A 21,538-nucleotide genomic window follows, 5' to 3' on the forward strand; every position below is an offset into this window, starting at 1 on the left:
AATTTGGGTAGAATTGTCATCTTAAATACATTAACCTTCCTATCCATGATCAGGGGAAATCTTTCCACCTGTTTAGATATACTTTGTTTTATTTTAGCAATGTTTTGTAGTTTTCTGGGTACAGGTCCTTTACAAACTTGGTTAAGTTTATTCCTAGATACTTGATTTTTTTTCAGTTGTTTTCTATATATATTTTGTTTTGGCTGTACAGTGGTGAAATTTCACTTGACATTTTTTGTAAGTAATCTAAACATACAGATACAAACAAAGACGTCACATTCAGGTTCATTGTGTATACCTACTTAATTTATAACAGTTAAATGCAAACATGGACCAGTGTAGGGCAATTTATTTATTTTATTTTTTTGAGTGCATGGTCAGGGAATTGACCTGCATGAAAGGGTAGCATTCTACCACTGCATGCACTTGCAATTTATTTTTTATATACTATTCATAATCCTTGAAGAAAAAGAGTAGAGTCCTCAAAGAACTATCCATTTCAGGTCTGATTATCTGTTTCAGTGATACTCTTTGTGATGAAGTTATTTTAGTAGGCAAGATGTCTATGTCACTGACCAAAAGCAGTGAAAATGATAAAGAATTGCTTTTGAATGTATAAACCATAATTATCCATTAACCTAAGCAGTGGACTGCTCTAAGATTCTACTCCTCTTAACACTATTGACTAGGAAGGAGATACTACTGTTCTCAATGATGCTACTAACTGTGAACAAGACACCTCCACAGATGATTTATCACTCTAAGAATCAAATTCGATGTATAATTCATCCTTTATGATGTCCCCCCAAAAACTTAATACATAGAATCCTCAAATGCTATTAGGTAGTCAGCTGCTCACTTCAGGTAATTCTTCACTTGTGCTGAGAAGGATTTTCTTCTTCATTAGGATGTTCTGAAGGCCTGATGAGGTGTCCCTCCATCCTTAGGTATTTTGTTACTTGTGCTATCCTGTTCCACTTCACATAAAGAAATGTTAGTAGGTCCTTTGGTGTTCCTTATATTTACTGTTACAGTCTTCTCTGGGAGCTGGAACATCCAATCTGGTTTCTGCTGAAGCTTTAACTGCAATAACAATTTGTTCATGGACGTCTTGGATGCTATGAATATCCTGATACATCAAGTATGCTAGTCTTTCATTTTCTTTGTCATCTGTTAGTTCAAACAACTCATGAGCATAATCCTTAATGAAATCATCCAAAGCATCTTCCATTGCTGATAAATCAGAAAGTTCTTTCTGTAGCTTCTTTTGTTAGGGTATTGCTCCAAAATTGCTGAGTTCAGATCCTGTCCATCGAATATGGTTCTTAGACTTTTTTTTTCAACCAGGTCGAGTCCATCTAAAACATTGGTCATACACTCTTTGTTTTCACACTCCCAGATTTGTCACAGACAGTTCTAAGTCAAGAATATCTCCAGGAGCAGATCTGACGAGATCCGTAAATTTTTGAGTTAAATAAACCAGTGATATATTACAGTGAGGTCTGTTCTCATGGAAACATATTGAGCATTATCTTCTAAATTAATCCTGATTTTTATGGTAAAAGTTACAGCAGCAGCAGGAGGAGACCATGGCCCATGGCAACTCAGGCCACAGGAGCTCCATCTTCCGCATGCACAGCGTATTCTCGATTCTTTTAGTTGCTATTTTGAATGGAATTTTGTCCTTAATTGTCTCCTCAGTTAGGTCATTGCTTGTGTGTAGAAGCATTACTGATTTTTGCACATTAATCTCATATTCTGCCGCTTTGCTGAATTTGTACATTAGCTCAAGAAGCTTTGTTGTAGATTTCTCAGGATTTTCCTAGTCATCTGCAAAAAAAGAAAGTTTTTCTTTTTCCTTTCCAATTTGGATGCCTTTTATTTCTTCTCCTGTCTAATCACTCCAACTAGGACTTCTAGTGCAATGTTGAATAATAGTGATGACAGAGTGTACCCTTCTCTCATTCCTGACCTTAAGCAGAAGACTTCCAGTCTCTCACCATTGAGTAGAATGCTGGCTATTGGTTTTTCAGATAAACCTTTTATCATATTGAGGAATTTTCCTCCGATACCTAGATTTTAAAGTGTTTTTAACAGAAAAAGATGCTGAGTTTTGTTGAATTCTTTTCCAGCATCAGTTGAGATGATCATGTGAGTTTTTGCTTTCGATTTGTTAAGTGTTATATTACATTGATTGATTTTCTTGTGTAAAACCTTGTCATTTCTGCTATAAACTTCACTTGGTCATGGTATATAATTCTTTTAATGTGTCACTGGATTCAATTTGTTAGTATTTTGTTGAGAATTTTTGCATCAATATTCATCAGGGATATTAGCTTGTAGTTTCACTTTCTTGTAGTATCTTTATCCAGTTTTGGTATTGGAATGATGTTAACCATCATTCTAATGAGTTAGGTAGTATTCCTTTTTCTCAATTTTTTGGAAGATTTTGAACAGGATTGGTGTTAATTCCTTGGGAATGTTTGATGAAATTCCCCTGTGAAGCCATCAAATTTGCCCTTTCTTCTTTTATAACATGGACATTTAGGGCAATAAATTTCCCTCTCACCACTGCCTTGCTACATCCCATAATTTCTAATGCATGTATTCTCATTTTCATTTGCCTCCAGATATTTACCAATTTCTCTAGGAATTTCTACTTTGATCCACTGGTTTAAGAGTGTATTATTTAATCTCCATATATATATATATATAATGTACATCTTTATATTTAACAAGAATACACCAACCATTTCAAATAAAATGAAAAAATAGTAAATTTCAAAGAGGTGGCAATGATTACAAAAGTAAATACTAGCACTTATTGAGCATCCAAAGAAATGGTGCTGGGAAGCAGATGCTGATAACCTAGGCTCTGCCTCCACCATAACCATCAGGCAATAGGGCCTTGGAGCATTTCTCCTGGTCATGAAACCTCTAAAACTGGTTCTCTTGACTCTCTTGAGATTCCAAAAGTGACTAAAATGGCCTAGAAAATTACTTTTCTCCTTAAACCCAACAAGGTAGTTTTACAACTGATAATTTCTATTTGTCGTGCTTTCTGCTGCTTTTCTCATTCCTTGCTTTTTTTTTTTTTTTCAGTGCAATGGAAGGTTTATTTGGGGTTTTTTGTTTTTGAAAATGGAAGCTGAAATTTGCAATGGCATTTTAAAAACACACTAGACAAGACTTAGTAAAGATAAAGAAATATACAGTATGGCACATACTGACAGTACTTTTAGCAATGACATAAAACAGACATAGACTAAACAACTTGTGCCACTTCAGGCTTTGCATTTATGGTATGGAATATTGTCCTAAATCTTTCAAAATATCAAATTCACTAAGTTTTTTGTGTGTGTGAAAAATAGCATATTAAAAAAACAATAAATTTCAAAGCACTATCACAGCAATTAGTTGTATAACAGACTTCAGAGTTTGGTATGGGTTACAATTCCACAATTTTAGATTTTTACTTCAAGCTGCTCTAAGATACTAGAGACTAAAAGAAATATTAATATAATGATTCAACAATCATACTCATTTGACCTTCTCTGTATAACTCTACCATTACCTTTGATCTTCCTCCCACTCTTTAGGGGCATTTGGGCTATGCCATTTGAATTTTTCATGTTGAAAGAGTCTATCGATAATATGGGATGGGGTATGGAACTAGTTGATGATCTGGAGAGGCTGGTCCCTCTGCATTTTAGAATTTGTCTGGTCTAGGGTATTAACTGGAGGTTGTAGATTTCTGGAAAGTTACTTATTTGCATGGATCATTTGTAGAATCTTATATAATGCCATAGGTGTTCTTTAGTATTGGCAATGATGGTTTTGGTTGGGTTTTGGCAAGTTATAGTAGGTAGCAATGTCTAATTGAAGCTTGCGTAAGAGTGACCTCCAGAGTAGCCTCTCGACTCTATTTGAGTTCTCTCAGCCACTGATACTTTCCTTATTCATTACACTTCTTTTCTCCCTTTTGGTCAGGATGGCACTGTTGTTCCCACAGGGCTAGGCTTATGCTGGCCAGGGAGACTTTCATCCCTGGATGTCATTCCCACATAGGGGGGAGGGCAATGATTTCACTTGCAGAATTGGGCTTAGAGAGAGAGAGGCCACATCTGAACAACAGAAGAGGTCCTCTGGAAGTAACTCTTAATCATACCTATAAGGAGGCTAAGCTTCTCTGCTACATACATAAGCTTCACAAGAACAAGCCTCAAGATCAAGGGCTTATTCTATTGATTTGGTGTCCCTAATGTTTGACATGGTATCCAGGTTTTTTCTGATGATAAAGTTTAATAGTACCATGTTTTTTCTCATCTCTCAAGGGACTTTGCCAATACTTTTTTAGTATCTGCTTAATATACTTTGGGATGTGTCCAGGCATTATATTAAGCTATTTAGGATTAAAGGCCTTCATTCTTATTCTGGGCTCCCTGTGTTTCAATTGTTTAAATGATCTATCCAGACTGGTTGAGTTAGATTATGTGCTACAAAAAATTTAAGTTCTGGACAAAATAAACCTTCCTTCCTTTAGTCTCAAAGAGTAGATGAAGTTCCAAAACATAGAAAATGTCTTCTTTACCCCTGTATTCTGAATTACCTTAATTCCAACCTGATCAGCTTCATTCTTATGTCTAAACACCAGGTTATACATACATAAAACAGCCTCTCAAAATCCAGAAATAACAATTACCACTCTGGACTAAATGTGACTGTATAAGAACTTAAACTTTAGGTCCCCATTTACTTATACTTATCTTCTAAATGAGGCCATACAATATTTGCTCCTTTGTTTCTGGCTCATTTTGCCTCACCAAATGTCCCATAGGTTCATTCACAATGTTGTATGTCTCACAACTTTGTTCCTTTTTGTAGCAGCACAATATTCGACCATATGTATACACCATTGTTGGCCAATCTACTTGTCAGTCAGTGCTTCCTTCAGCCACCTCCATTCATTGGGCAGCATGTATAATGTCCAAAGTCAACAGTACATCAACACTCTCAGTATTACATAACTTCATTGTTCCCAAGAGAAAGATAACCAATAACCACACCCTCACCAAATAGGAAATCTAAATCTCCCTTAACTCTTGTCTCTCCCCCATTATTTACCTTTGCCTGGTATTGCTGGGGTATTGTTGATGTATATCAAGATTTTTTCTCCTGTAAAAATTATGCTCTATATTATTATACATTGATGCAACATTCAGTATCCTTGAAAATACACTATCATATCCTATACTCTTAGAAACATTTTGTTTAAAACTTCTTTTTTTTTTGTAATGCCTTTTCCTTATTTTGTTTGCCATGGATGCAACAAATTCTTCTGTCAATTGCATTATTTATGTTCTGAACACTCATCAGAACTTTCACATTTGAAAATGACCAGTAATAAATTAATCATAGTCATTTTAAGATGGTTTTAGTTATCTAAAAGCTATAGATAGTTTTGTTTTATTTTGATGTTTGCCTGAAAATTCTGCAATCAGCAGCAGGCCAGAGTTCTGTGTCTTTAACAAGGAAGGACCTTCTCAGAGCCCACAGAAAAGGACTGTAGTAGACATATCAAACTACAAAGAATAAACCCTCAGGGAACTTCAGTCTATTTCAGTTGTCTTATTCTGGGTTTCTGGGACATTCTTTTTGGTCAAGAAGCAGATAGTTTCATGAGATGCTTCCATAAGATCCACCAGGACAATAAATAATTGCACACGACTACAATAGCTGATAAGGGACATTGTATTGGGTATTGACTATTGTTAATGCTGTTTAATGATCTATTTCTGGGATAAAAGGTGGCCTTTATTTTTGTCATTAAGCTATCTGCAAGAAATAATAATATAGTAGACTTTGCTTTTATCAATGGGGATGAAAAATTTTGAAATATTTGATTTTCTCTGACTCTTCAGAGTTCAGAAACTCTTATTAAGTATCTTTGCTTTACATTACAGATTAGATATATCTGTATGTTCAATAAGAGCCTGTGTTTTATTCCTTTTTGCCAGAATATAATTGGAAAAATGAATTATGCAACTAAGGCCTTCCTTGCCATGAATGCCACAATTGAATGTTTTCAGTTAACCAGGTATGGCAGCCACTTCTATGGAACTAAGGGTGACTTTATAGAGTCAGTGTTGAAAAAATCCTTCCAGGAAAACTGGCCTGGTAACCGAGCTTACAGAGTCCAGTCTTACAGGTGGAAAGGAAGGTCACTTCAAGGCTTGCCAGAGGACTTAAGATTTTGAGACCTCAACAAAAGAAGAATTTGCCCAAATATATAGGAAATGCAGGTGAAATTTGAAGGAAAAATTTCTTAGCCTTGCTTTGCGAGTCCTGACACAGCAAACCAAACTCTAATTTGAGATTCCTTATGGATATTTCCAGTACTACAAAATTAAGGACACCTATATGATTAAACAATATTATTGCTGACCTATATAAATAATCTGGCAAAATCTATTGAGGTCAGCTTTGCTTTGTGATCAAGTATAATCTTTTATTGAGTTTATTTATTAAAAGGATGTAGTTATAGGGGAAAATGCGTGCTCACTGGAAAACTAGGCATTGTTTAGAGCATATCCTTCTGGGTTATCTGATTCTGATTGTATGAGACTCCATGCTTTTTATGGCTTTTGAACTATTTCATTATCTAAAATTTTTCAAGTTGTAGAATGAATAGCAATTAAAATAATTCATGTTTGTGGACATGCAAAGGCATTTGTCTTATAGAGGTTCAATTGGTCTCCCTCTCCCCGCTGGGGTAGAAGCCTTTTTTGTACCCTTTTCAAATTCCTTTCAATATTATTGATCAATAATTGTGTTTGTTCTATTAAGTCTCCTTTGAATGTGTCATTACAATTGCCTGGCTCTGTCATTAAAAAATGAGTTAAATAAGATATTTAATGGATGTTCACTTTATATCTGTGTGAGAGTAACAATTTTATCTTTTTTGAAAATTATCCTTTCAAATGGTTTTTATTCTTGCATGGGAAAGACAAATAATACATGGCAGAGGGACAGAAAAGCCCAGTAAAATTAGGTATTGTATTATATAAACTTATAGAGAGATCTGGAAGACAGGAAGCTGACTTACACTGCATAGCTTAGCAGGTGACATTTAAATGCTCCAGAAAAAAAAATCATTGACTGGAAAGAATGAACATTTAAAAAAATTTTGTAATGTTTTCAAGTTCCTTTTCCAATGATTGCAGGCATGCATGTGTCATTCATTGCTTCATCTCAGTATCAGGCTCTGAGTGCAGAGAAATATTTCATATAAGTTAAAATTCCAATCTCTTCTTATTGCTATTGAGCCCATCCAGTTGTCAGATAAATGTATACTGAAAACTGTCAAATAAACACATTAGAATATTCCTTCAAACATGATGAAAATGGTAAACCTACCTTGTGTTCATAGACTGGTTAAGCAAACTGGGTGAAAATGGAAAGTGGGAATGCATTTTCTCTTAACATCAGGCCTCAAGCCTAAATCCTAAGTCAACAAATTTGCAAGGCTGATTCTCTAATCTCAATAAATTTTTGAGAGGTGATATCTCATCATAGTTGAAATATGGTATGGTCCCTTACTTATTTGTTCTCCACTTGTTCTGCTATCATTTACTAACTGGGTTTGACTATGGTGAAGCATCCCTATCATCTTTGTTTCTGACATAGTTTCCCTAGGACAAGACTTCTTATCTGCTGGCTTTTTACACAGTACACAATGGGGTTCATCAGTGGAGGCACCAGGAGGAAGACATCAGCCATCAGGATTCTAATGATTGGGGAACTGTGTTTGGCAAACCGGTAAATGACAGCTAGGGAGATAATGGGCACGTAGAAGATGAGCACAGCACAGATGTGGGAAACACATGTATTGAGGACCTTGAGTCTTTCTCTCTGGGATGCTATGCTCAGCACAGTTTTCAGTATCAACATGTAGGACATGAAAATAAATGTTAAGTCAAGAATGCCTGTGAGAGCCACAAATAAGCCATAGATGACATTGACCTTGTTGTCAGAGCAGGCCAGCTTCATGACATCCTGATGGAGGCAGTAGGAGTGGGAGAGGAGATTCTTTTTACAGTATCTGAGATGTTTTAGAGTGAAAGGGAAAGGAAGGCTCAACAAAATATTTTTGAGAGAAAAAGCAAGCCCTAATTTGGTGACCCTGGCACTGGTTAGTATAGAGGTATATCTCAGGGGATTGCAGATGGCAATAAAGCGATCAAAGGACATAATGAGAAGTACAGATGATTCCATAGCTGAGAAGCTATGAATGAAGAACTCTTGGGTAATACAGGCATCAGGAGAAATTTCTGGGGCATTGAGCAAGAAAATCCTCAGCATGGTAGGAAGAGAGGAGAGAGATAATCCTAGGTCAGAAAGAGCAAGCATGGAGAGAAAATAGTACATGGGTTCATGCAGAGAAGGCTCTGTTCTTATGAAAAAGAGAATAGTGCAGTTCCCCACAATGGCAGCAAGGTACATTAGGCATATGGGGATGGAAATCCAAATGTGGGCAGTCTCCATCCCTGGGATCCCAATCAAGAAGAAGGAAGAAATTTCCATTTCAGAGGTGTTGAGAATGGACATGCCAGGAATACGAGGGAGTTGAGACAAGAGGCTTAGAAGAGACTTCCTGTGATGGTACAAATACGTTGGGGCAAAATTCCAATTCCATCCAATTGCATTCACTGGTTTCTACTGAACATAAGCGTTCTAGGCATAATTATTAGATACAACCCTAAATGAAGGAAAAATAGAGAGAAAGATAATAGATATCAAAATCCAACAAAATGGAGAGAAAAGTCAGTTTATAAAATCAAATCTTATAACAGATACAAAGTTAAAACAGATGCAATTCTTATACAAAGACTGAGAGATCAACTATGTTATGCCGTTTCCCAATCCACAAACCAGAGACTCTTACATTTTTATGTAAATATTTGAGTCAATCTCCTGTTTACAATTTATTTAAAATTCCAATGATTTTTGATACAATTTGGAGTGATTTATTTTTATACCAAGTCTTGTCATTATAAAAAGATCTATTTTCCTTTTCTCCAATATTGCTATTTCTCTCTTGAGAATGCTTTATTATTTTCTCCATAGAGGATTTTGCATTTTTGAAAGATTTCTTAGGATCTTTTTAATGTTGTTATTATTACTTATAGGATCATTTATTCACTATTATATTTTTCTAAATAATTACTAGCTGCCCACAGGAGCACTATGTACTTTTGTTGTGGAAGCCTCTTTTCAGTCTGTGCTGGTCATTCTGCATCCTTCCTTCCACCCTGTACCCCTGTGTGCATCTGCAGCTCCCCTTTTCCCCTATCCCTGCATACAAGTCTATGCAGAGAACCTTTAATAAACCCTCCTCAGTTGGCTTTTTTCTTAATTAAAGAAATTATAGGTTTACAGAAAAATCATGCATAAAATACAGACTTCCTATATACCACCCTATTATTAACACCTTACATTAAAGTGTGGTACATTTGTAACTGTTCATAAAAAGACATTTCCATAATTGCACTATTAACTAAAGTGCATTGTTTACAATAGGGTTCACTGGTTGTGTTATTCAATCATTTATTGTTGTTTAAATTTTTATTGTAGTAACATATAAACAACCTAAAATTAAAACTACATTCACATATATAATTCAGTGTCATTAATTATGGTCACAATGTTGTGATATCATAACATGTATGTATTTCTTGCTGACACCCTGACTGACATATGTTCTGATATTCCTTTAAGTTAAGATTTTCTTTTTGCTTGTCTTTTCAGATGTTCTCTTTATCATTGATGTTCTGTAGTTCAATATGTAGTGTACAGGGGTGAATTTACTATCAATTTATTTTGCTTGGCATGCAGTGTGCATTTTCAACATGAGAAGTCATGTCCTTCTTCAGTTGTGAAAGTTTTCAGCCATTGTTCTTTTTTTTAACATGGGCAGGCACCGGGAATCAAACCCAGGTCCTCTGGCATGACAGGCAAGCATTCTTACCTGCTGAGCCACCGTGGTCCGCCCCATTATTCTTTTTAATGTTGTCTATCCAGAAGTTTGTCTGCCTGAAAAATGCTGAAGCTACTCAGTCTAACTTCCTAGTTTGATTGCTTCATGTTTTCAAACTCTTCATTTCTTCCTGTTGGATTTTGGGTGCATACTTTTGTACTATCTTCTAATTTACTAATTTTCCCTTCATTTATGTCAAATTTATTCCAACTAATTAGTTTTATTTCATTTAGTATATTTTAAATTTTTAATGAAAGTGATTTTAAATTACTATACATTCTAATTTATGTCTATCATTTCTCCCAACACTTTTCATTCATTTTATTGTTATTATGCTCTTGAGAACTTCAGAATGCTTTTTTAAGAATACATTTTAGGTGCTTTTTTATTCTTTGTTCATGTGTAAATAATCTATTATTGAAAGTGTAGAGTTTTTTCTTGTCTTAACCTTCATATTTGCTTTGAAATTTTATTTTTAATTCTATACTGGGTGGAAATTTCCTCATCTATTTGATGCCTTATCTTTTTCATGCACCATGATTAGATGTGGTGGTTGGCCCTTCCTCATTCCCTGAAGTTTACTATTGGCAAAGGTGTTTTATAATGTATTAGGGATCTTTTTCAAAAGAGGGTTAAGTATTGTTTTGACAGCTTTCACCCTGCCCCAGCTACTGTAGGTAGCAGCTTGTTATAGGGAGCAGACTTGGCCTGTGACAACTGCTATTTCCACTTTCGAGGAGTAGAACAGCTTCATGTCCCAAGCAGGGTACCTTAGACTACTTCTTTATCAAACATGGACACAATCATGCCAGTTACATGCAAATGCCAATCAACAACACATCTTGCCTTAGTTTCCTAATTGCTAAAACAAATATCATAAAATGGGTTATCTTTAACAATGGGAATTTAGGGCTTACAGTGTCAGAGGCTAGAAGGATTCCTTCCTCCCAGGGTCAGTATCTTCTGCCTGTCCAGCAATCTTTGGGGTTCCTTGGCAATACGCAGGGCAGCATCTTCTCCTTTCTCTTCTAGGTTCTCTTGACTTTCAATTTCTGGCTGCTCCACATAGCTTCTTCTTCCATAATTTCCTTTGTTTATAAGGTCTTCAGCCTAGTTGGATTAAGGCATAACCTCATTCAATTTGGATACACCTCAGCTAATAACATCTTCAAAGTTCCAAACAATCCATAGGACAAGGGGGTGCGAATTGAATATGACTTTTATGAATGACATGATTGAATGCCCAACACATCCCTAGACCACGAATGTTCAACGGAAAATTAAAGATTGTTTCATACAGGGATTGTGCACGAGTTATTGTTTGCTTATTTGATATGTATAACAATACTGAGTTAGTTATTTAGTTATTTTCTTCTAGGATAGATGGCCTCAGAGCATATTTAACATTAAAATATTGACTTAAGTGAGATGTTTGAGAAAAATCTTTTCTTGCCTGGAACCCTTCTTATGCCTGTCTTGCCTGGAACTCTTCTTATGCCTGTCTTATCTATTGAACTCACCCAGTTCAGGCTTCACTCTCTTAGCCTTCCCTGCTCCTGTTTCTACCCCCACTGCAAGCAGTGCTTCCAATAGATATATGGAGAATCTGCCCTTTTGTCTTTTGATTTCCACCCATGTGTTCTCTACAAAACTTTTGCCCAAAGCTTCACAGATTGACAAAAGTTGGAATAGTTTTTGACATATAGTAATCCTTGAAAGGTCTTAATCTTTTTCTCAATTATACATTTTTTAGATCTGCATTCTAAAGCCCTATTAATAACTTTGAGTTCACACTAAGTTTTTTAATAGAATAAAAAGTTTTGTTTATGGATCAGTCAAGAAAATTTAAGCAATGAGAGTATTTTGAACCTTCACATTATTTACTCATCATTGTCAACTTCTAATTTACAGAACTACAAAAAAACATTGTGTTTCTTTATTTAGAAAGTGCCATACCTCTATAGAAAAGCTATTTTTATTTTGCTCTAAAGGGTGGTATTTTGGGAGAGTCCAGAAGAAAGTAGAACCCTGCACAGTAGATTTACTAGTATGCATTTCCAGCTTAAAAGGGCCTACCCAACTAAATTTTCTAGTTTGCAAACATGTGAAAAAGAAGTATATGCAACAGATACAAAATGTATGGGCTTGAAAGGATGGAGTTAGAGTTAGGAAAAGTACACTATACAGCAGTTGTTAAATGAGGTCATTTATCACATTCTTTACTTCATGGTAAATCATGTTTTTTGCTGTGGTTAGGACTACACTGCCAAGAGTTTTTCAGGTTTTGAATATATCCTGAGATTAAATCAGGTAATAAAAAGTAAAATCACGATTATTTATCAGGGACAAAGGTATCCATCTGAATGTTCTTGGTTGATAAGATCCATAATTGGAATATCAGGCTTTTCAGGTACTCACCAAGGACGTGGGCCACTAATTCAGGATCTAATTTCAGGATCAAAAGGAGATGGATCCAGGATGAAGCTACCCCAACCCCTGTTGTTTAATACGTGGATTGTCTTTGTTATTTTGATTCTAGTCATTTTTAGAAGAACACATGTCTCTGGGGATGACATCCAGTTGTACCCAGAAGTAATAAAAAGCCCACAGGTGAATCCTTAAGTGAGACTGGATTAAGGAGAGTCAGCTGAATTCCCATAATGCATGTAGATTAGTCATTTGTGGAAAAATGGTCTATCAAGTAGAATTAATTGCTCTCTCTTCTGCAATTTCAGAACAACTTGTTCTCAGCTCTTCTTAAGCAGTTATCATGTTTTATGCTTCTGTGTCATTATGTTTTGGTTAATAAAATTGGATTTTCAAATTCTTAATGAAATAGATCATATCTTTTAAAAAATAAGGTAATAATATTTATTTGAAAAGAAGAAACTGCTTATTGAAAATAAATAATTAATATTGTGTTTGATTCAAAAGGTGATGAATGTCAGCCTTCTCTTCTTCTCCCTACACCCATAATCAAGCATAATCTCTGCTGACCATTTGATATGATCCATTCCCTCTCTCTCTCTCTCTCTCATACATGAACACTCTGTTAGGTTTAGAGTGATTTTTTGCAGAAATGACATTATTCTATATATGCTGCTCTTCAGCTTTTACCTTCAAGCAATCATATATAAAGAGTATATCACTATACATAATCCTATATTATTCTTTAATTGTTTGATATATATTCTATAATGCAGAGTTTGATGTTAAGTGCTGATCCCCTCCACTGACAAATACAGAATTGATGCTTTCATTCACTATCCATCCATAGAGACGTCTGCTAATTACCTACTCATTCTTCTACTCATCTTCCATACATTAATAAATCTATTGATTAATGAAAACTTCCTTACTGAGAACCTGTTTCATGTCAAATATGACATAACAGTTTTGCTACTTGCAAACTTATAACTTATTAAATAGGTGATTTTCATCTTTCTTTTGTGATCAAGAGCATTTGCATTTCTTTTTAGAGGCTCATTCATGTATGACCTTTGCCCATTTTTATTTTATTTATTAACTTTAAGGAGTTCTTACTATATGGATGAAAATAGGCCTTTTTGTAATTTAGTATGAAAATTTTTCTCTTGTGTCATTTGTATTTGTCTTTGCTGATGGTGGTATCACAGGTTGGGTTTCTTTTGAATCAAATGCTGAAATGGAGATTTGTGGGCAGGAAGTTTATTAGGAAATGTTATCAAGTTCAACATCTATAGGAGAAGGAAGGAATTAGAACTAATGGGGGGAGAAGTTGAACTTGAGGCAATTGAAAACAAGGCTACATTCAAACCAAAAGAGAATTCTGGAGTTAGGATAACCCTTCAGGACTGTCCTGAAATGAAGGGGGGTCTGGACCTTTTTAACTGGTCATAAGGAGGGGGTCATGGCCTTGGGTGTGATGGCTCTGTGCAGCTGAAAGAAATTCCCAAGAAGGGCTCAAATGATATCTGACAATTTCTAACAGCCCAAGCAGTGGAATGGGTGCTTCAGGATGACAGGACAAGGAGGCTTGGGTGATGCAAAACACATCCACTACAGTTCACCCTTTGTACACTTAGATCCATGTCAGTAATAAATTCTGCAACCAGCTTCTCCAAAATACCTCTTTTCACTGGGAACTGACAAGAGCAAGGTTAATGAAATTATCTATAGGCCCCTACACTTCAGCTAGTCTTGAGGCTGCAACTCTTATGAATCATCTCTCCCCTCCACTACCCATTTTAGATTCCTATCACCCTCAGCTAGCACATCATTACTGGCCAGTATGAACTTCTAAAACTGTGAGTTTTGCATTTTCAAATTGCCATCTAAAATGGGCATAATGAATAACAGCAGATCTAAGTTTTTCCTTTCTTTGTTTGCTGGTCTCTTAGCATTTACTGAGAAGCCTGAAGTGACAATTGCCATCTGTAACCTGAAGTTAGTGGTACCCCATGTCTCCTGGTATAATCTTTCCCCCTTTGAAACCCAAACCTTAAACCAGCATTGTGGAGATGGAAACCAAAGATTTCCTGAATGGGTTGTGAGGAGTGATAGTGACAAGAACTCTACTTCCACTCCCAGTTTCATGTGTTCTCTCTCCCAAAGACACAGGATCATATAATGAACATTGTGTGACAGGAAATCATGTCTCAATGGAAGGAACAAGATAAAAATCCAGAAAACATAAGTGAAGAAATCCAGCTGCAGACAAACCAAATAGAGACCACTAAAAAAAAAAAGATCCTTTGTAGACTCGAGGAGATGAAGGAAAGCACAGAGAAAGAACTAGAGGATATAAGGGAAACAATTAATGAATAATGAGAATCTCAATAAAGAGATAGAAATTTTAAAAAGGAACCAAACAGAACTACTGGAGTTGAGACCACAATAACGAAAGGAAAAGTTCCCAAGAAGGTTTCAACAACAGAAGGAGCTGACAGAGAAAGAATCAGTGAATTTGAAAACAAAACAATTGAAATGAGTCAGAATGAGGAAAAAAAGATTTAGAAAAAATGAAACTATCCTAATAGACCTATGGGTCACTATCAAGTAAAGCAATTAGGCCTTATGGAAGTTCCAGAAGGAGAAGAAAATAAGAAAGGGCAGAAGAAATAATGACAAAAACTTCCCAAACTTAGCAAAAGATGTGAATATGTTCTTCTAAGATGCCCTGTGAACTCTGAACATGATAAACTTGGAGAGAAATATGCACAGAAGCATAATAGTCATACTGTTAAATGCTAAGAACAAGGGAGAGAGTTCTGAAAGCTGCAAGAGAAAAGAAATGTGTTATGTACAAGGGAGTCCCAATAAGCTTAAATTCCAATTTCTCATTAGAAACCAAGGAGAGTAGAAGGCAATGGGGTGAAATTCTTAATGTGCTAAAAGAAAACAATTTCCATCCAAGAGTTGTATATCTGGCAAGACTATCTTTCAAAAATGAGGGAGAAACTACAGCATTTCAAGATTTTTAAAAAGCTGAGGGAGTTTGACATCACCAAAGCTGCCCTATAGATATTATTAAAGGGAGATTTTCAGACATGAGAGTGGATTTAAGCAACAGAAAGAAAAAAAGACCTCTGTGAAATGTAACCAGATGGATAAGTGTATCTGACAGTCCTAAGTATGATATTTTTTCAGTATGTAACTCCAGTTTTTACTTCTTTATAAGTTTAAACATGCAAATGCATAAGTAAAATTATAAATCTATGGTTTTGGCAATACAATGTATAAGAATATAATTCAGAACAAGTACAACAAAAAGGCTAGGGTATAGAGAGATAAAGTAACAAGGTAGATATATGATATTGACGTTAAGATGGTGCCAAATCAAAATGTGATTTTTATAGATTTAGGATGTTACACTTCAGCCCCATGTAAGCACAAAGAAAATATATGAAAAATATGGTACAGAAAGAAATAAGAAGCTACTCAAAATGGATGATACAATAAATCAAATAAAAATGAAAGTAGGCATTAATTGAAGAATTGCTGGGCAAAAATGGCATTAAGACTTAACAAAGATAAAATAGCAAAATGGCAAAAGAAATTCCCACATTATCAATATTTAGTTTAAATGTAAATGAATGAATCTCTCTAGTCATAAGGCAAAAATCAGCAAAATGGATTAAAAAACATGATCCAATCACATGCTGCTTACAAGAGACACCTTAAATTCAGAGATACAGGTATGCTGAAAGTGAATGGATGGAAAAAATACATACCGTGCAAAAAGTTAACAAAAGAGAGCTGGAGTAGCTTTATATTAAGATCAGATAAAATTGACTAAGTCAAAAGACAGTCATGAGGGACTAAGATAATGATAAAGGGGTCAATTTGACAAGAAAGAGTAACAATTACAAATATATATGTGGACTTGTGGTAAGATGACCTAGTAGGAGAGCCTGAGGTCAGCCCATCTCTGTGCAGTAGTGAGAGACCTGTTAGAAAAATGACCAAGAGGATAGATCCAGGGGGTGAGTGATCATGGAGAGTCTTCCATCCTGCATGGGGAGGCACTGGGCAAAAAACCTAAGAAATTTAGATGGCGAGAATGGGGTGAATGTGCTTAGTCATAACTCTACCTATTCCCACAGCTGGCTTGGAATGATTTTCCCTTCAGCTTTGTAGCTGAGAGTGCCCCTGGTGAACACTGAAGATAACAGAAGTGATTTTTCTGTGCACAAACTCCACCTGGTCAAGGTAAAGCGCTGATGCACTGCCCACATAACCCCCTGCAGCAGTAGGTGCCTGGTTTTGTTTTTCTATTTTTGCAAGGACTTGGAGGACTGTTCTCTGGGGAGGAGTCATGGAGTGTGATGGTCTGACATCTAACCTGTGAAAGAGAACTGTTTGGGTTCTGGTGCCACCTCCCCGCCCTCATGGAGGCCTGAAGATTACAGCTGAGTGCAGATGGAGAGGTGAGGCTGAGGAACCAGGACGAGCTGAGTGCTGTAACTGGCTTCCACATATTTCCAGATTTGCTGTGGTGAGTGAAGCTAAAATACCCAGTCCCGCACCACAGCATCATCCCAGGGAGGAGTCTGGGGGCTGCTAGATCCTTTAACCACACAGGAGAAGTCTCTGTTGGGTGCATGCTGCTCATCCCCCAGGTCCAGAGTTGGTGGATTTTGGTGCGTGCCAGGGTCGGCAACCCTGGCTGGAGTTCAGATTCCAAATCTTAGACGTGGGAAGGAATTAAATCTGCAAAATAACCTCATTAAGATATTAAAATACACATCCACAACGGAATGAAGCATGTGAAGGACCAGGCAGACATGGCTCAAATAATTGACCAAATTTAATCATCAGAGGGGACTCAGAATTTAGAACTAATTAAGGTTTCTCATAACAATATAAAGGATATCAAGTAGTCATTAGAGGAACATAAAGAAAAATTTGAAAGAATAAATAGAAAAATATTAGACATCTACAGAGATGAAAGATACTATAGACGAAATTAAAAACATAGAGATTACATGGGACATGACTCCCAGGGGTGTGGACATTCCTGGCAGTGTGGGACAGAAATCCTAGAATGAGCTGAGACTCAGCATCAAGGGATTGAGAAAAACTTCTCTACCAAAAAGGGGAAGAGTGAAATGAGACAAAACAAAGTGTCAATGGCTGAGAGATTCCAAACAGAGTCAAGAGGTTATCCTGGAGATTATTCCTACACATTATATAGATATCACCTTTTTAGTTAAAGTGTAATGGAGAGGCTGGAGGGAACTGCCTGAAAATGTAGAGCTGTGTTCCAGTAGCCATGTTTCTTGAAGATGATTGTGTAATTATACAGCTTTCACAATTTGACTGTGTGATTGTGAAAACCTGTGTCTGATGCTCCTTTTATCTGCCTTACTGACAGATGAAAAACATATGATTAAAAATAAATAAATGCTAGAGGGAACAAAAATAAAAAACATAGAGACTCACAACAGTAGATTTCAAGAGACAGAAGAAAGAATAAACAAATTAGAAGACAGGACAAATGAACTTGAATGTTCAAAAGAATAAATGACAAGAAAGATGGGGAAAATGCAACTTGATTTCAGGTAAATGATAGACAACACGAAGCATACAAATATAAAAATTATTGGAATCCCAGAGGGAGAAGAGAAGAACAAAGGAATAGGAAAGTTAATAGAAGATATAATGGGGGAGAATTTCCCCACCCTTATAAAAGACATAAATATCCAAACCAGAGAAGTCCAATGAATCCCAAATAGAATAAATCCAAATAGCTTACTCCAAGAAATGTACTTATCAGAATGTCATATCCAAGCAAAGTCATGAAAGCAGCAAGAGAAAAGAGATTTATTACTGTTCTAGTTTGTTAACTGCCGGAATGCAATATACCAGAAACGGAATGGGTTTTAAAAAGGGGAATTTAATAAGTTGCTAGTTTACAGTTTGAAGGCCAAGAAAATGTCCCAATTAAAACAAGCCTACAGAAATGTCCAATCTAATGCATCCAGGGAAAGATACCTTGGTTCAAGAAGACCGATGAAGTTCAAGTTTTCTCTCTCAAGTGAGAAGGCACAAGGCGAACACAGTCAGGGTTTCTCTCTCAGCTGAAAGGGCACGTGGTGAACATGGCATCATCTGTTAGTTTTCTCTCCTGGCTTCCTGTTACATGAAGCTCCCCAGGGGGCGTTTTCCTTCTTCATCTCCTGGTCACTGGCTGGTGGACTCTCTGCTTCATGGTGCTGCAGCCTTCTCTGCTCTCTCTAAATCTCTCATTCTCCAAAATGTTTCTTCTTTTACAGGACTCCAGAAATTTATCAAGACCCACCCAAATGGGTGGAGACATGTCATCACCTAATCCAGTTTAACAATTACTCTTGATTAAATCACATCTCCAGGGAGATGATCTAATTACAGATTCAAACACACAGTATTGAATAGGGATTATTCTGCCTTTACAAAATGGGATTTTGATTAAAACATGGCTTTTCTAGGGGACATACATTCTTTCAAACCAGCAAAATTACATATAAGGAAAATTATATAAAACAGAGCTCAGACTACTCAACAGGCACCATGGAGGCAATAAACAGTTATGTGATATATTTAAGATTCTGAATGAGAAAGACTTCCAGCCAAGAATTCTTTATCCTGCCAAGTTGTCCTGCAAAATTGATGATGAGATTAAAACCTTCATAGATAAACAATGGCTGCAAGAATTTTCCAACAAGAGACTTGCCCTAGAAGAAATATTAAAGTGAGTTCTGTTGACTGACAAAAAGACTGAACAGGGAGGTCTGGAGGAAGGTACAGAATTGAAGAGTATTAGCAAGGGTAACTTAAAAGATAAAAAGCGAGAGAGAGAAAGGGGGTGCAGGGGTAGTTCAGTGGTAGAATTCTCACATGCTATGCAGGAGACCTGGGTTCAATTCCCAGCCTATGCACTTCCCAAACAAACCAAACAAGCAAACAAAAAAACAAAAATCCAGCAGATGCTGCTGCAATAAGGGGATATTCACATGCAAAAAGAATGAAATGTGACCCCTGCAACACAGCATGCAAAAAAAAAATGTGAAAATAATATATAGATGTGATAAAAATGATAGGATAAGGACAGGCCATGGTGGCTCAGCAGGTAGAGTTCTCATCTGCTACGCCGGAGACCCAAGTTCAATTCCTGGTGCCTGCCAATGCAAAAAAATAAAAAATAAAAAAATACTATAGGATAAGATGCTAGACCCAAGAATTGCTTTTACAGTAGTAATTTACAGTAGTAATTTTGAATTTTAATGAACTAAACTCATGAAAAATCACAGATTGACAGAACAGATTAAATAATATCTATCTATATGCTACTCATAAAAGACTTATGCTAGATTCAAGGATACAGATAGATTGAAAGTGAAAGGGTAGAAATAGTCATTTTATGCAAGCTGTAAACAAAAAAAGCACAAACAGCTATAGTAATATCAGATAAAATAGAGTTTAAATATTATGATATCATAGAAGATAAGATTTTCATATGTTAGTTGTAAGATCATTTTATCTTTATATTTTCTTGAAATCAGAAACTTGAAAATATCCACTAATACAGGTAATTACTATAGCAAAGTTGATGTTTCTAATAACTTTTTATTTGATATTTTGAGATTCCATACAGTTTTGAAAGCTAATCAAATGGTATTTAAGTTAGGGTTTAATATTTAAAATTTAAGAAACTCTGATATTTGTATTTCTAGATTTTTTCCTTGTTTGCCTTAATTTTAAGTTGGTTTATGAAACTTAGTGTACAAACACAGGATTTATGATGATTATATTTTATTTAATATGCCTATGGGTAAGCTAGCCAAAATATTTATTTTTGGAGGTTAAGATTTTCAAATATTAATTGTAAAAACATTTGCATTTTTATATTTTCCTTAAATCCAAAGCTTAAAAATGTTTGGTAACATAAGTCATTACTATAGAAAGGTTGAAATTTGTAATGACTTTTTACTTGATATTTCGAGAATGTTCACAGTTTTGAAAGCTACAAAAATGGTATTAAAGTTAGCATTTAGTATTTAGAATTTAAGAAACTCTAATACCTATATTTATAGATATAGGATAAGATGCTAGATCCAAGATCTGCTTTTACAGTAATATTTTGAATGTTAATGGACTAAAATCACTAATTAAAAGACAAAAATTGACAGAATGGATTAAGTACTATGAACTTAGTACTGCTTACAAGAGTCTTATCTTAAACACGAGGGTACAAATGATTGAAGCTGAAAGGATGGAAATAGATGTTCCATGTAAGCTTTAACCAGAAGAAAGTACAAGTAGCTATAGTAATATTGGAAAAATAGATTTTAAATGTTATCATAAGAGATTTTCATGTTAATTATAAAAACATCTATACCTTTATATTTTCTTGAAACCAAAAACTTGAAGATGGTCAGTGACATAGGTCATTACTAGAGCAGAGTTGATGTTCCTAGTAACTTTCTGCCTGATATTTTGAGAATGTATATAGTTTTGAAAGTTAATCAAATGTATGTAAGTTAGTGTTTAATACTTAGAATTCAAGAACTCTGGTATCTGTATCTGTAGATATTTCCCTTGTTCCATTTAATTTTAAAGTGGTTTATGAAACTTGCTTTAAAAAACACACACACACATAAAATATATATATATATATATATATATGCACCTAATGGCAAAGCCCCAAAATATATTAAGGAAATGTATTAAGGAAATGTTTCCTTAATATATTTTAGGGCAGGAATGGTGTTAATTCATCTTGAAAAGTATGATAAAATTCACCAGTGAAAACATTTGGTCCTGTTTTTTATTGGGAAGATCTTCATTACTGATTAAAACTATCTGCTTGTTATTGGTCTGTTGAGATCTTCTATCCCTCTTGAGTCAGTGTAGGCAGGGCTCTAACAGGGCAGTGTCTAGACAGAAAAAGGGGATGTCTAAGCATTGTACTGCAGTTGCAAATTTAGAACAATCTGTAGGAGTGAGTAAGGCAAAACAATTCAAAACACCAAGAAAATAATA

The 21,538-nt window shown here is 35.5% G+C and overlaps 1 protein-coding gene and 1 pseudogene across 1 annotated transcript; both read right to left on the bottom strand.

The window, feature by feature from the left end:
• Positions 1-847: 847 nt before the first annotated feature.
• Positions 848-2,614, bottom strand: LOC143645150 (transcription factor E2F6 pseudogene; annotated as a pseudogene).
• A 1,489-nt stretch (positions 2,615-4,103) lies between these two features.
• LOC143645151 (olfactory receptor 51A4-like) lies at positions 4,104-8,607 on the bottom strand. Its single transcript, XM_077114729.1, has 2 exons — positions 7,673-8,607; positions 4,104-4,155 (listed from the first exon to the last, which is right to left on the bottom strand). Exons 1-2 carry the CDS (start codon positions 8,605-8,607, stop codon positions 4,104-4,106), a joined length of 987 nt encoding a protein of 328 aa, XP_076970844.1.
• Positions 8,608-21,538: the final 12,931 nt, after the last annotated feature.

Source organism: Tamandua tetradactyla, chromosome 8 (genome assembly GCF_023851605.1).
Source record: "Tamandua tetradactyla isolate mTamTet1 chromosome 8, mTamTet1.pri, whole genome shotgun sequence".
Classification (NCBI taxonomy): domain Eukaryota; kingdom Metazoa; phylum Chordata; class Mammalia; order Pilosa; family Myrmecophagidae; genus Tamandua; species Tamandua tetradactyla.